The sequence below is a fragment of the Carettochelys insculpta genome, chromosome 1 (assembly GCF_033958435.1).
Source record: "Carettochelys insculpta isolate YL-2023 chromosome 1, ASM3395843v1, whole genome shotgun sequence".
Taxonomy (NCBI): Eukaryota; Metazoa; Chordata; order Testudines; family Carettochelyidae; genus Carettochelys; species Carettochelys insculpta.
Genome location: NC_134137.1, coordinates 2,451,934 through 2,466,375, shown reverse-complemented (window position 1 = coordinate 2,466,375; position 14,442 = coordinate 2,451,934). Strand labels below are relative to the sequence as shown.

Genomic DNA, 14,442 nt, shown 5'->3' with positions numbered 1-14,442 from the left:
AGGGCTTTCGAGAGAACAGACCGAAGCTTAGGTCCCTGCCAGCTTGTGGGGATGCTCCATTTCGACAGGCCATCTTTCAATGTTCTTCTTCGAAACACGTTCTTTCAAAACAGAACTGTCGTGTAGACGCAGCCATGGAGTTCTGGTTTCTTTTTCTGCTGCCTCCATCTTGTCAAAAGAGTGTCTGAAAGAAAGAAAAGGAAAATTTGCTACACCCCTGGTGGGGACAGATTATAACCTGTGATTCAAAGTGATTCATTTCGGGATGACCAACGTTAGACTTCTTTGTGGTGTCCAATGTTCAGAAAATCCCAGTCATCTTCCAAGAAAGAAGCCCTTTGAAGAATGTCAGTAACTCAAGTAATACTATAATCCCTAGCTCCCAGAAGGCAGTTTTCATGACAGCATAAGAACAGAAGAGTGTCCATTCTGGGCAACACTGAAAGGCAGGGGTGGGGGGCAGAAGGAGGTGGGTGTAAGTATGAAGAGGTCGAGCACGGCTGTGGGGGAAGGGTCAGGTAGGGATAGGGCCTGTGTGGGAAAGGGGCTTGAGCACCCTGGGCCTGGAGGAAGCTGGTACCTCTAGGGTTATTAGCTACTGGGACAACTTACCAAGGACTGAAGTGAATTCTCGAGCCCTGGCAATTCAAGCATCAAGATTGGATGTTTGTGTACCATGTCTGAACTAGGTCAGCAGGAGCTGATTCAGGGAAAGACTGTGGTCTGTTACACCAGGACTCTGGACGAGATCGTCGTGATAATGCAGTCTGTTTTAGGCCAGGATGATGGTCTTAGTTTGTGGTGAGCAAGGACTTGGGGGTGGGAGTGTATACCCCAGGTTACTGCTTAAAGATACGCCCTCCTTTTACCAATCTCCTTGCTGATTGCAGGAGAAGGAGGGTTACCTGCATACTTCCCTTGTTCTGTTCCATGGGACAGGCCTGGTTACAATGGTTGCTCTCCTTAATGGAAAGGGTGACTTATGCCACTGGCCAGTTATGAAGTTACTGAGGTGTAGAGCCTGGGTTTTGCCTGCTGGACAACAGACCAGGTTTGCAATGGTCCCTGTGCCGCGCCAAGCTCCCAGGTTACGCACACATTACACTTGTATGGCAGTGTTACCAGGAGAACTTAACGCGAGATTTGTTTTCAGGTCCCTTTTTTAAGCTGTTTGTAATTTTTCCCACAAACACGCATCCTAGACAGGTTACAGGGATACTGACTAGCTTACGTCTCAAGGTTAATGTTACTGCTTTTGTACATTGTACCCTTGCCATTGAAAGGGATCAGAGAATCTTCCCATCATAACAATTCCTCCTGTACATACATCCCTGCAGGGGCAGCAGGTCAGGATAAGGCTGACTAATTCCAGAGCAGCTTTGTAACCCCTTCCTGCCCAGTGAGGGTATGTGTATCCATCACAGCCAGCAGCTGGGGCTTTACAGGAAAACATCAAAGCTGGCCTGACTTCTGATCCAGAGAAGAACATGTCAGTGTGTGATAATCTCAGCTCTCCTGGGAAGTCTTAATGAACTGCATACTGGGGAAAGGGCCGGGGCTGATGGGGCGCTGCAGGCAGGGGCTTTGAGACAGAGGAGCTGTTACATATCTGCTTGATCTGGGCTCAGCACAAGAGGAAGAACTGGAGACACCCAGACTCAGAGCCCTTAAGGGCAGAAGTGATCATCATGGCTGTCTAGTGTCACCTCTTGCACATTGCAAGTCACAGTCTCCACCCACCCACTGCAGGAGTAGGCCCCAAACCGCTGTCATATTCCTTTGGGAAGGTCCCTGTCCTACTGGATAAAAACCACAGAAGTGCAGCAATGGAAAGAGGCAAACTGGCTAGGGAGATGCCAGTCTCCACCCTGTTTACATTCAGATGCTGCTTCTTCCCTAGAGGCCGAGAGAACCCCGGTAGGACTGCACAGAGCTGGATTATAAATGGTGCACACCTCTATGTCAGCTCTCAGCGTGGGGTGCTGCTGCAGATGCTGGACTGAGAGATGTAGGACACTTCTACCTGAGGGGGATTCCCAGGGAAGATACTTCCAGCTCACAACTCACAGGTACCCAGCTCATGCTCAGGAGCTCACCTTCTTGAAAACCCCCTTACCTAGTGGAAGTGATTGGATAGAGAATAAGTCTGTGGTCCTTTGTGCCCTGCACAGACGTTGAACATCCTAGGGTGCTTGCTTTCGGAAATCAGTTTTCTCCAGTGTCCTGGGCCAAACCAGGTCTGCTCTGAACACCCACACCCATCCCAGGTGACATCCCCAGCTTGAAGGTGGCTGGATTTCAGTGGCACGGCAGATCTTTCGTGCTGAAAGGTGTTAGTAGATGTACAAGACAAGCCCAGATTCTGAGGTTGTGGCCAGTAGTTTTGTCCGGCCTCACTCTGACGAATCCCCCTGTGGAGTAAGAACTGGGTAAAGACTTTAAGAGCCTGCTGCATGCTGATGCCCAGAAACTGTCTCCTCCCCATTTCAAATTTTGGGGCTCTGGCTGTTCACTGAGGGAGAGTATGTATCTGTTTCCTGACTTTATGTGCTGGAAAAATGGAAGTGCCAGGCTCCTCCGTTCAATAGCTATAGGAATTGTTCCACATGGGCAGGGCACCTTCCCTCCCACAGTCATACGAGTCGTCTGCTGAACCATCATGGCTGTAGCTTTGAAAGAAAATAGTCAGGTGGAAGCAAACACCCAGCATGGGACATGGTAATCCAAATGGTTAGACTTGGCAAACTTCTATGAGGTCTTCTAATTGAATGTGTCAAGTGGCCCTAGGAAAAGTCAGTGCCACAAGCACCACTGACAATGAGCAACATACCAGAGAGGTAGCCGTGTTAGTCTGTAGCTTTGAGAACAACACGAAGTCTTGTGGCACCTTGTAGAATAACAGATATTTTGGAGCATAAGCTTTTGTGGGCAAAGACCCGCTTCATCAGATTCATGAGTGGGATGAGGTTCAGAGGGGTATTTAAGGAATGGGGTCCCAGTAAAAGGGAGGGGAGAGCTGACAAGGTCTGTTTAGTCAGGGTGGTAATAGCCCATTATCAGTGGTATGTATCAAAAGAGGAAAAAACAAGTCAGATCAGACAGGGGGGATGTAGCCCATTGTCAGAATCTAATGTGGAGATGTTAACACCCAGGGCAGAGAAGCTGCTTTTGTAAGGGGCCAGCCACTCCCAGTCTCTGTTTAATCCTTGGTTGATGGAGTCAAATTTGCAAATAAATTGCAACTCAGAGATTTCTCTCTCCATTTGATTTTTGAATTTTTTTTTTTGTTGTAGAACTGCTACGTTTAAATCTGCTACTGAGTGTCCGGGGAGATTGAAGTGTTCTCCCACCGGTGTCTGTACATTACCATTCCTGATGTCTGATTTATGTCCATTTATTCTTTTAAGTAGAAACTGTCCAGTTTGGCCAATGTAAATTGCAGTGGGGCATTGCTGGTACATGATGACATATATTATATTAGTAGATGTGCAGATAAAGAAACCCCTGATGGTATGGTTGATGTTAGGTCCTGTGATGATATCATTGGTGTAGACATGTGAGCAGAGCTAGCACCGAGGTTTCTTGCAGGGTCTGGTTCCAGAATTACTGTGTTGTGATCTATAGTTGCTGGTGAGAATTTGTTTAAGGTTGGCGGGCTGTCTGTAGGTAAGGACAGGCCTGCCTCCCAAGGTCTGTGAGAGTGAAGGATCTGATACATACCACTGATAATGGGCCATTTCCATCTTGACAGAATAGACCTTGTCAGCTCTGGCCCTCCCTTTCACTGGGACCCCACTCTTTAAATACCCCTCTGAACCACCCCCCCTGCCACTTATGCATCTGATGAAGTGGGTCTTTGCCCATGAAAGTTTATGCTTCAAAATATCTGTTAGTCTATAAGGTGCCACAGAACTTCTTGTTGTCCTTGAATGACCAACATAGTTGTGACTCCCATTCATCTGATGTCTTTGCTCCAGTGATATCTGGGGCAAGAGTTCCACAGGTCAGTTCTGGAAATTATGGTCTAATCAGCCTTACATGTTAAGCCTTCCAGGGTGAATGAATGTCACCACATGTCTGCATTGTGAGGAAGAGTACATAGAAATGCCTGATCCATTTCTTGTCAGAGTTTAGGCTCATAATGGATCATGAGAACATCCAGTCTGAGCTCCTGTGTAATACAGCCCATTAAATGTCATCCCGTTAGAGTCAGCAACTGTGGTGTTTAAATCATGTCAGACGGATGACTAACCAGGTTCCTTTGGGATACCTCCAGTGAAGAAGCTTCCAGACCCTCCCGCACCATTCCATCCAGTGTCCTCCTCTTCTCACAGCTAGGGATCTTTTCCTTTTCTTTTAGGTAAATCTGCTGCACTGTACTTTGAATGCAAGGTCGCCTGTTTTCCACTCTGCAACCAGAGAGAACAACTTCCTGGAATTTTCCTTTGAATGAATAGTATCAGAGCTAGAGCTGATATAAACAACCCACACTAGAAATTGCTTCCTTCCCTTTCACAATGCTTTTGGTTTCTTGGCTAGAGTTATGTGTTCTGTACTGGCATTGGAGTGTGGATATTATTTGAATGCTTTCCTGTATTAAATCAAAGGCCCCATGGAAATGAAACCCTAATCCATCCACACAGTTCCCTTAATCAACCAAATATGTACTCCCATTAAAGGATAAAACTGGCTTTATTTGAGAAGACCCATTTTGTATTAACTCATGTTGCTGGCCAGAATTAATTCTATGCCTAGACACTTTTAACAAATCCCATATGAGCTTTTATATTCTTTACTCATTTGTCAAATCTTTTCTTCCAAGACTCCATTACAGTTAACATTTAACAAAGAACTGCCCTATATTCTCTTTATTTTCTTTCTTTTTATTTTTTCTAGCAGCTGCCTGACTGCATAGATCTGGTTCTGAACATGATGCATGACTGTTCAGTAGTTTATAATTCTGATATTTATTTCTCAAAGGTTGTACTATAGCTCCTGGGGCTGCAGAAAAAAAAACTTCTTCTTGTACATATCCACTATTTTTAGGCAAGATTAACAAGTTTCCTTTCTTCCTCTAGGAATCAGCCTAACCCTTTTCAAGAATTTCTTTCCTTCTTAGAATATTTACTAAAAGTTTTTTTATGATTCTCCACCGTGACATGACTGGACTTCCCCTGATTTCTTTACTTTCAGTTTCTCTTGCTGTCTGTCTATTTTTCCAGCTTCCGGTTTGTTAAACATTACATCCCTCCATTAGTTGCTGCCTTTTGTTTGCCACTGAACTGTGCTTTTCTCCAAAATTACTGCAGAATCTTGGATTTTAACCAGCTAATGATTTTTTTTCAATATCTCCTACTTTGCCTTCACAGTTCTTCATATAATTTTTCTGCCCAATCAGTTGTGAAGATAATTTGCTTTAGCTTCGGGGAGCAACCTTTTGAAAGGGTAAGTGCCTATCGGTATTATTGGTTGGGAAGTGGTCTCTCTTTGTACAAGTGAATGTTTTCAGTTCTATTCTTTATTTTCCTCTCATCTTCCATATGCCCCACTTCTGTGTCTCTTCTTCAAACTAAACAGTACCAGTCTTTCCAGTCTGTCTGCATATGGCGACTTACCCAGTTCCCGTAACTTAACTTGGAAACCCCTTGTTGTATCTGCTCTACTGTTTACAGATTGTTGGTGAGCACGTGTGCAGAGAAAATTATTATGCAATATGCTCCTTTGACATCCCAAGCTTGTGCTTATTCTGCCTCCTTCAGCAAACGACCAGACATTTCTCTTTGAGCTTTTATCACTGATGTACCGGACTTTGCCCTTAATTCTCTTAGAACTGGGATGATTCCCCCAGGACCTCTCTTACCAAACACTAAATGCGGGATTTTCATTAATAGGATGAGTTGTTCACAATTCATTTTTTCTGAATTCATGTTTCGGCGTATGAGGAGGAGCCAATCTGCTACACACATTACACCAGTCTTCAGCAGGGCATAAGTTGTCTCATACTAACATTTTCTCTCCATTCAGGCATTTGTACTCTGCCCGTCTCTCTAGAGCCTGAGAACCTACACAAAGTTGGGGGAACGGACTTTACATGCAGGATACACCATTCTGCCTCCCAGCTGGACACCTTCTTCCCTTAATTCATGTCAGATTCCAACATCACAGACTTCACTAACCCCTCCACCTTCACCCTGTTGGGTATTGCTGGCTTAGAGGCAGCCCATGTCTGGATCTCCATCCCCTTCTGTTTCATGTATGCCACAGCCCTCTTGGGTAACTCCACCATCCTGTTCATTGTGAAGAGGGAACCGAACCTTCATGCCCCCATGTACTATTTCCTCTGCATGCTGGCCATCAGTGACCTGGTCCTCTCTACATGTATCTTGCCCAAAATGCTGGCGATCTTCTGGTTAAATTCCAGAGAGATCAATTTCAGTGCTTGCCTCACCCAGCTATACTTCATTCACTGCTTCTCAGTAATGGAGTCTGGTATCTTTGTGGCCATGGCTTTGGATCGCTATGTGGCCATCTGCCATCCCCTGAGACATTCCACCATCCTGACAAGCGATATTGTAGCCAAGATTGGCCTGGCTGTGGTGCTGCGAGGTGGCATATTTGTGCTGCCCTATCCCTTCCTGGCAAGCCAATGGCCATATTGCAGAACCAACATCATCCCCCAACTGTACTGCACTCACATAGGTGTGGTGAAGCTGGCCTGCGCCGACATCCGCATCAGTAATTACTATGGGCTCTTTGTGCAATTTAGTGTGATGGGGCTCGATGTGCTTTTTATGTCTGTGTCCTACGTCCAGATCCTCAGGGCCATCTTCAGGCTCCCCACAAAGGATGCCCGGCACAAGACTTTTGAAACTTGTGTCTCCCACCTTTGTGCCATTCTAACCATTTACATCCCAGGTCTCTTCTTTGCCCTCACACAGCGGTTTGGCCAAGATGTGGCCCTGCCTTTCCAAACTCTTATTGTCAATGTGTACCTCCTGATGCCCCCCATGCTAAACCCCATTATCTATGGGGTGAAGACCAAAGAGATCCGGGGCAGACTGTTCCACCTCTTCTCTCATAAAGGGACATAAGGTTTTCTCCTGGTGCTCTGGCTCAGAGATTGAGCTCCATGCACAGCTGCCTCGTAAGAAGGTACTTGGACTCCTTCTCTGAATCACTCACTGGGCTGTCACAGTGACAGTAGGAATTGGTCTGTGTACAGCTCAAGCCTCCTCTCCTGCCCAGACTATTCCCACAAGTACTTGTTCCCTTCTCCACCTCTTCCACTAAGGGCTGGTCTTTGTTCTTCCTCTTGCCTCAAAGCTCCAACCCTGTTTTTCATCCCTCTCCTTCCCACTTGCAGCCAACTACCTGCACCATCTCACCCCTCTGTGCACTCACCTGGGCTCCCCTGCTCCAAGACTGGGACAGGAGCTGCTGCAACCTGACAAGGAGCCTACAGGGAGGGATGCAGCACTGGTGCAGATGGGCCAATGAGGGCAGGAGAGGGAAGTCATGAAGCCAAGTAAAAGATGCTGAGGGTTGGGAGCAGGGTTATTTGTCTGGCAGGGGAGGCTGTACACCATACAGCTTCTCCACTGGCCTCTCCAGTGGACCTCATTCCAGCACAGAACTCACAGCTGCCAGTCCCACATTGAAATAGGCAATCTCATTGGGTGATTTCCCCGGACATCTCCTTGTTGACCACATGGAACACCACTAAGTGTCCCATTGCTTTTAAAGTCTCTGAGGCAGAAATTTGGACAAAGGATAAATCTATAATACACCAGCATCAGCAGACACCTGACTAATTCTTTTTCATATCAATTCTCCCCCAGTTACGAGCTCCTAGTCTGCAAAGTTAGTGATGATAAAACTGTGTGAGTGTATCCTAGCAACACTCAAAAGACCACTACTCAGTTTGTGACAATACCGCCATCTTCATACCCTGTTTCAACACTGATGGTGCCTATGTGGATCTATATAGCCTGATCAATAGGCTGTAAGAACAGGGCCTGAATCACGACATCATCTCAGTGATATTTGTGAGGAGGGAGGGGCAGGGAACCTTCCTTTTGGAGGATTATTTTGGGGATCTCAGACCTGAGATTCCACCAGATGAAAAACCTCACTGAGTTTGTTTCAGCAAGCCCAAAAGTTTACAGATACAAGCTGTCAGGAGGAAAGGCCTATATGAAAGATAAAGGATGATTCTGAATGTAGCAAACTGAATGCAGAAAGAATTGGGCTTGTTTAGTTTGGAAAAGAGAAGATTGAGGGGAGACATGATAGCGGTTTTCAGGGATCTAAAAAGGTGTCATAAGGAGGAGGGAGAAAACTTGTTCTTTTTTGCCTCTGAGGATAGAACAAGAGGCAATGGGCTTAAACTGCAGCAAGGGAGGTTTAGGTTGGACATTTGGAAAAAGTTCCTAACTGTCAGGGTGGTCAAAGAGTGGAATAAATTGCCTGGGGAGGTTGTGGAATCTCTGGAGATATTTAAGAACAGGTTCATAAGTGTCTATCAGGGAAGGTCTAGACAGTATTTGGTCCTGCCATGAGGGCAGGGGGCTGGACTTGATGACCTCTCAAAGGATCTTCCAGTCCTAGTATTCTATGATTGTATGATTCTATGAAACTATGAAACAAGCAACTTTGATAGTTTGAAAGAGTTAGTTCTGCATTATAGCATACACCTGGGAGAGAACACCCCAAAAAAGGTAGAGGTGCAGCAGCCCTCTCATAACAAATAGAAATTAGTAGCAACGAGAGACAAAGACTTAAGAAAACTCAGCAAGAAGGGATTAAAACCCTGCCCCGTGGATTTTGAAAATGGATATGTAGTGGAAACACCTATTTCCTTTCATTCTTGCAGGGCAAGAGTGGGAAAAAGCTTTTCATAAAAATTGCACTGGGAGGCACTGAACAAATGTTATAAGTTACACTTGAGAACACTGTGTGATGTTATAGTTGCTGGCAACCTATGTATAAAGAAGTGGTTGGAAAATATTCCTTTGTCAATTACATGGAGGGAGTGACCAACACTTTTGACAATGAGTGTTCCCTACAAATAATGTAAGTCTGATTATCGTAGAAGATCAGGTGAATTTTACTTATGGAAGTGATGGAATTGAGAAAGATTTACAAAGTACATGTGTCACAGAAACCTCAGCATTATGCATCAGATTCAGAACATACATTGTCAGGTTGCAGGTTTCCCATCCCTGATCTATGAGGTTCTTGGGTGTGCCATGAATGCAAGGAACTGGTCTTAATACTGTCATGATCATGAGGGTTAGCCAACAGCCTGGGAGTGAAAGAGTTAACCTCCTTAGCCAGGTGGCATTGGCCTATAGGAATGTAGGTAAGAATTGACTTTTTGGCTCCCCCCCTTTTCTGTTCTCTGTTGCTTTTTCTTTATTCCTGCCATGAGGGAGAGAGACACAGAATATCTCCCTCCAAGAACAGGCCCTCCAATCTACTGTAAGTAGGGCAAAGTTTAGATAAGTCCATTAGGCTTTGCTGTTTTATGGTTTGGGAGATGGGGTCTGACGTCTGTGCACTTTTTAGAAATGTTCTTTTACTCTCCTTGTAACTAGGTTCTAGGCCCATGGTGGAGACTCCCCATGTGTTTTACTTTGTGACTCTTCCATCTAGTCATGAGGCTTCCAACACGAATATTGTTGTAATAATAAAAGTTCTCTCTTTTTCTTTTTGTTAACCTGGTATTGGTTAATGTTTGTGTCCTGTTTATTTTTAATTTTGGCACTGAAATTTCCCAAGTATTCTCTCCCTGGTTTCCTTATTATTACTTGGGTGGTGGCAGCGAATTTTATCCCCAACATCTAAGGGTTTTAGGATTTTGGTGGGGGGGAGTTTATACCAAAACCTGGTAGATAAAGTTTTGGAGGTACTTTTGCTGGCCCCCACTTCTGCATTTGTCTTGCTAGAGTGGGGAAGGAGCTGTGACAAATACACTTTCCGGTTTTGTGATTCTCTAAGATAAACCTTCACCCTGCAGACCCCATTGTCACTCAAGTACCGCTAGTTACTCGACTAGCAAGCTTTTCAAAAGAGGTTGGCCAAGCCTGTTGAAGTCACCCAGAAGCAATCATTGGAAATCCTTGTCCACGGCCACAACTCATAAGGTGAAGTGCAGAAATGACACACACATGTGTGGAGTAGAAACAACCTCAACAAATCATTAGCTTTTCATGCACACCTTCCTTGACCCACTGCCTCCAAGATTTGTTGCAGAGGTAATAGCTGCAGCAATGATTTGTCTCTTCATTTGACAATCTAATAATATCACTCCTGTCTCACACCAGGCCAGGGAAGCACACCCATGCCGCCCAAATCTATGTCACCTCCCGCTTGAGCAAACATAGAGCCAGATGGGACAGTAGCAGACTGAAGCTCTTTCCCCTCATGGCCAAGTGTAGCTGCCTAGCATCCCAAGAGCCTCCCTCCTGTGCTCCCCCAGCAGCCGCCTGCCTTTCTGGGTGGGAAAAGGGACAAGGAATCACTGATGCCTCTGGCTAGCAAAGGAGACAGGTGGCTCACACCTCTTGCACACCCGACCTGGACTTCCCAGCAGACCATCCCTGGCACATGTCTGGTGGAGGAGATCCAGGAGCCTGTGGGGCTGCTTCTCACTTAGCAGCTCCACTGGGGATAAGTGGAGGCATGGGATAAACCAGGCTGAGTGACAGGGATCTGAGCCCTGGTCTTACACCTCTGGCTGGTTCACCAAGTGAGTTCTGGATTCAAAGAGTGCAACACAATGTACAGTCCAATGTCTGCACACAAGAAGGGATCTGCAGCTCCTTCCGGTTCCTGTGAAGGGACAGGCTATATCACGTCTCTTCCCTTTACTCCTTCCCAGCAGAGGATAAAGGGGTGTGGGCTCCCCGCCCCCGAAATGGGAAGTGAGTGTGGGAGCTTGAGCCCTCCCTCTTCACTGAGTAAATGGGCACACGCCTCCCTCAGGGCCCTCTAGATGTTTGAGTGAAGGGGTCTCTAGGGTTAGGCCAAGGCTGCCCCCTGCTCTGAGGCCTGGGGCAGCAACTCGTGGCAGAATCTCCCCTGCAGTCCAGACTCCTGCTGCATCTTCTTCAGATCCTCAGCTATCAAACAAGCTACAGACCAACAATTGCTCATAGTCATTATTCAGCAAGTACTTGAGAAGAACTGACACAATAAAGGAAGCAGTGAGATCACCCACATACATGATTGCTTGGGACTTATTTGTCTGGCCTTAAAAGAGAACAAAAGACTCAAGTCTTCCCTGGCACTAGTCCCCTGCTTGGCAGGGAGTGAGAGGGATGCAGCTCTCAGCAGATGTCTCAAAGGATGGTCCAGGTCACCACCAGAGGGGATAAGGCCCAGAGCGAGTCCATCCCTAGCTTTGGGATTGCCTCCCACAATGAAAGCAAACCCCACCCCCACAAAACACATAGACACACACACACCATCAACACAACCACTCCCATCATCATCATCATCATCATCATCATCATCATCATCCTTGGTGGAGGGAGAGGAGAAAGGAAAAGAGAAAGACGAGAAAGAGGGAGGGAAGGAGGAGAAGGGAAGTGATTTGACAGGACAAAGTCTTTAACCTGGTGATTTCTATGCCGAGAATTAAGTTGCTGCCAGGGGGTCAGACACAACAGGCAGCAGCCCCATTCCAAACAGGCTACACAGAGTCAGTGGTAGGGAAGGAGAAAATGCCGATGATGGTTCTCCTCAGGCTCACTTGTTCTGTCAGGGGGAAACTTGGAGCCCCCACAGGTTTTGCTGGAGGACAATCTGCTGAAACCTCATAAAAAGGAATGACCAGGAACAATGGGCCAGAACTTAAAGCCAGCAAGAGGATTTGAAGTGAAATCTGATGGCCAAGTGGCTGGGACCACTGAAGGTTATGAACAGGGCAAGGGCAACTGATGATGAAATCCACCATTCAGGGAAGGGACGAGAAGTGAGACAGAGGTTGTACCACATGGACTGACTGAAGACTTGAAAAGACCAAGAGGGACTCCTCCTCCTCATGTCTCTTTCACCAGAACTTCAGCTTAAGCGCTAGCCCCTTAGTCCAAGTGTCCCCAAGTGCAGCCTTTCTCCAACTGAGGGCTCACAACCCAAAAGGGGATCACAGGGTGAGTGTGGGGGAGTCATGAGTAAGGTCACTAGCCGAGCAGGCTTTCCCTGACATGACCTCTGCTTTGGCCCTCAAATCTTCCTCTGAGCAGATCTGGGAACTGTTGAAAACTGTCTGTGATTTTTCCTGGCTTTCCAAGCCGGGTGGCTGGGGAACAGTAGCCTCTGTCTGGGCACCCAGTTCGGATGGCAGACCACTGCTTGCAGAAGCACATCAGGAAGGGTGGCATAGTACGGTATTGTCACCTTTCCATCTGTCCTGCTGCTGGTGGCAGCACTGCCTTTGGATCTGGGCAGCAGCAAAGCAGTGGGCACTAGCAGGTCACTGAGCTCAGAACTCAGCCCTACCACTAGCCACAGCACAGAAGAAAGTCTGGAACTATATGGCATTGACTCCTTTCCTTCTGCGCTGCTGCTGGTGGTGGGGCTGCTTCTGAGCCACAGAGCCCTGGCCCACTGTCTGGGTACCCAGCGCAGATGGCAGCCCCACTGCCAGCAGCAGCACAGAAGGAAGGGTGGTATGGTATGGTAATGCCACTTCTTCCTGTGCCACTGCTGATGTTAGCACTGACTTCTGAGGTCCTGCTGTGATGTTATTGGGTTTATGGCATGGCTGCCGATTGTGAAAGGTTCCTAGTCAAGTGAAGCAGTACTTGATGGACAAAGGGCCTTATCGAATTCCAATCAACCTCCGAGGAACCTGGCTGTAAGGTGTAACCCAGCAGAGAATCAATGGCAGACCGCCTAAAAGGGACATGGACAGGTGACCTGGTCATGTGACAGGCTCCATCTTGGACATGGCTTCAACACAGGGAGAAACAATAGAATTCCCTCCTCTGAGATGTCATTGACTTCCTGAGGAAATTACAAAACATTGGAAACCTTCCTGACAGTACCATCCTTCTCACCATGGAAGTAGAAGCTCTCTACACCAGATTTTCACCAGATTTTATATAATTGGGTCCCTTTTTTTTTAGTACCTTTTTTGCGGCCCAAAAACATAAACGCATATAAAAAAATTAAAAATGAATGAAGTTTCACTGTTTATTATTTATTCACATTAATAATAGTACATAATGATAATCTGTATATTTTCTCAGGACCATTATTTTTTTTCCAATGACTGGTACTGGGCTGCAAAACACACTGTGAGAAACGCTGCTCTACACCAATATTCCACATCGATCATAGAATTATAGAATGCTAGGACTGGAAGGGACCTTGAGAGGTCAGTGCATCCAGCCCCCTGCCCTCATGGCAGGACCAAGTACTGTCTAGATCATCCCTGATAGACACATCTAACCTGTTCTTAAATATCTCCAGATATGGAGATTCCACAACCTCCCTTGGCAATTTATTCCAGTGTTTGACCACCCTGACAGTTAGGAACTTTTTCCTAATGTCCAATCTAAATCTCCCTTGCTGCAATTGAAGCCCATTGCTTCTTGTTCTATCCTCAGTGGCCAAGAAGAACAAGTTTTCTCCCTCCTCCTTATGACACCCTTTCAGATACCTGAAAACTGCTATCATGTCCCCCTTTAATCTTCTTTTCTCCAAACTAAACGAGCCCAATTCTTTCAGCCTTTCTTCATAAGTCATGTTCTCTAGACCTTTGGTCATTCCTGTTGCTCTCCTCCGGACCCTTTCCAATTTCTCCACATCTTTCTTCAAATGCGGTGCCCAGAACTGGACACAGTACTCCAGCTGAGACCTAACCAGCACAGAGTAGAGCAGAAGAATGACTTCTCGTGTCTTGTTCACAACACACCTGTTAATGCATCCCAGAATCATGTTTGCTTTCTTTGCAACAGCATCACACTGCTGACATATTTAACTTGTGGTCCACTATACCGCTAAAGATGGATTACAAGTGATCAGGAATATTATCCCTGATGTTACCACAGCTAATCTGGTGCCTGACCTCTGTAACTTTGTTTTCACCCACAATTATTTCCAGTTTGGGGACAATTTATACCTCCAGATTAGCTGCACTGATATGGGCACTCACATGGCCTCACAGTATGCTAACATTTTTATGGCTGACTTAGAACAATGATTCCTCAGCTCTCATCCCCTGGTACCCCTCCTCTACTTGTGCTACATCAATGACATCTTTATCATTTGGACCCACAGTATAGAGACACTGGAAGAATTCCAGAGATTTTAACAATTTACATCCTACCATCAATCTCTGCCTTTAGTATTCCACATGAGAGACATGTTTCCTGGACACCACAGTACAAATCACTGATGACCACATCAATACCACTTTATACCAGAAACCCA

At 46.2% G+C, this 14,442-nt stretch overlaps 1 protein-coding gene across 1 annotated transcript; it reads left to right on the top strand.

Moving 5' to 3' along the window:
- The first annotated feature begins 6,143 nt into the window (after window positions 1–6,143).
- On the top strand, window positions 6,144–7,091 carry LOC142001860 (olfactory receptor 52B2-like). The gene has a single exon (XM_074977479.1). It carries the CDS (start codon window positions 6,144–6,146, stop codon window positions 7,089–7,091), a length of 948 nt encoding a protein of 315 aa, XP_074833580.1.
- The last annotated feature ends 7,351 nt before the right edge of the window (window positions 7,092–14,442 follow it).

Bases quoted from the DNA above. Each gene is read 5' to 3' on its own strand.
- LOC142001860 (XM_074977479.1), top strand. From the start codon at position 6,144: ATGTCAGATTCCAACATCACAGACTTCACTAACCCCTCCACCTTCACC.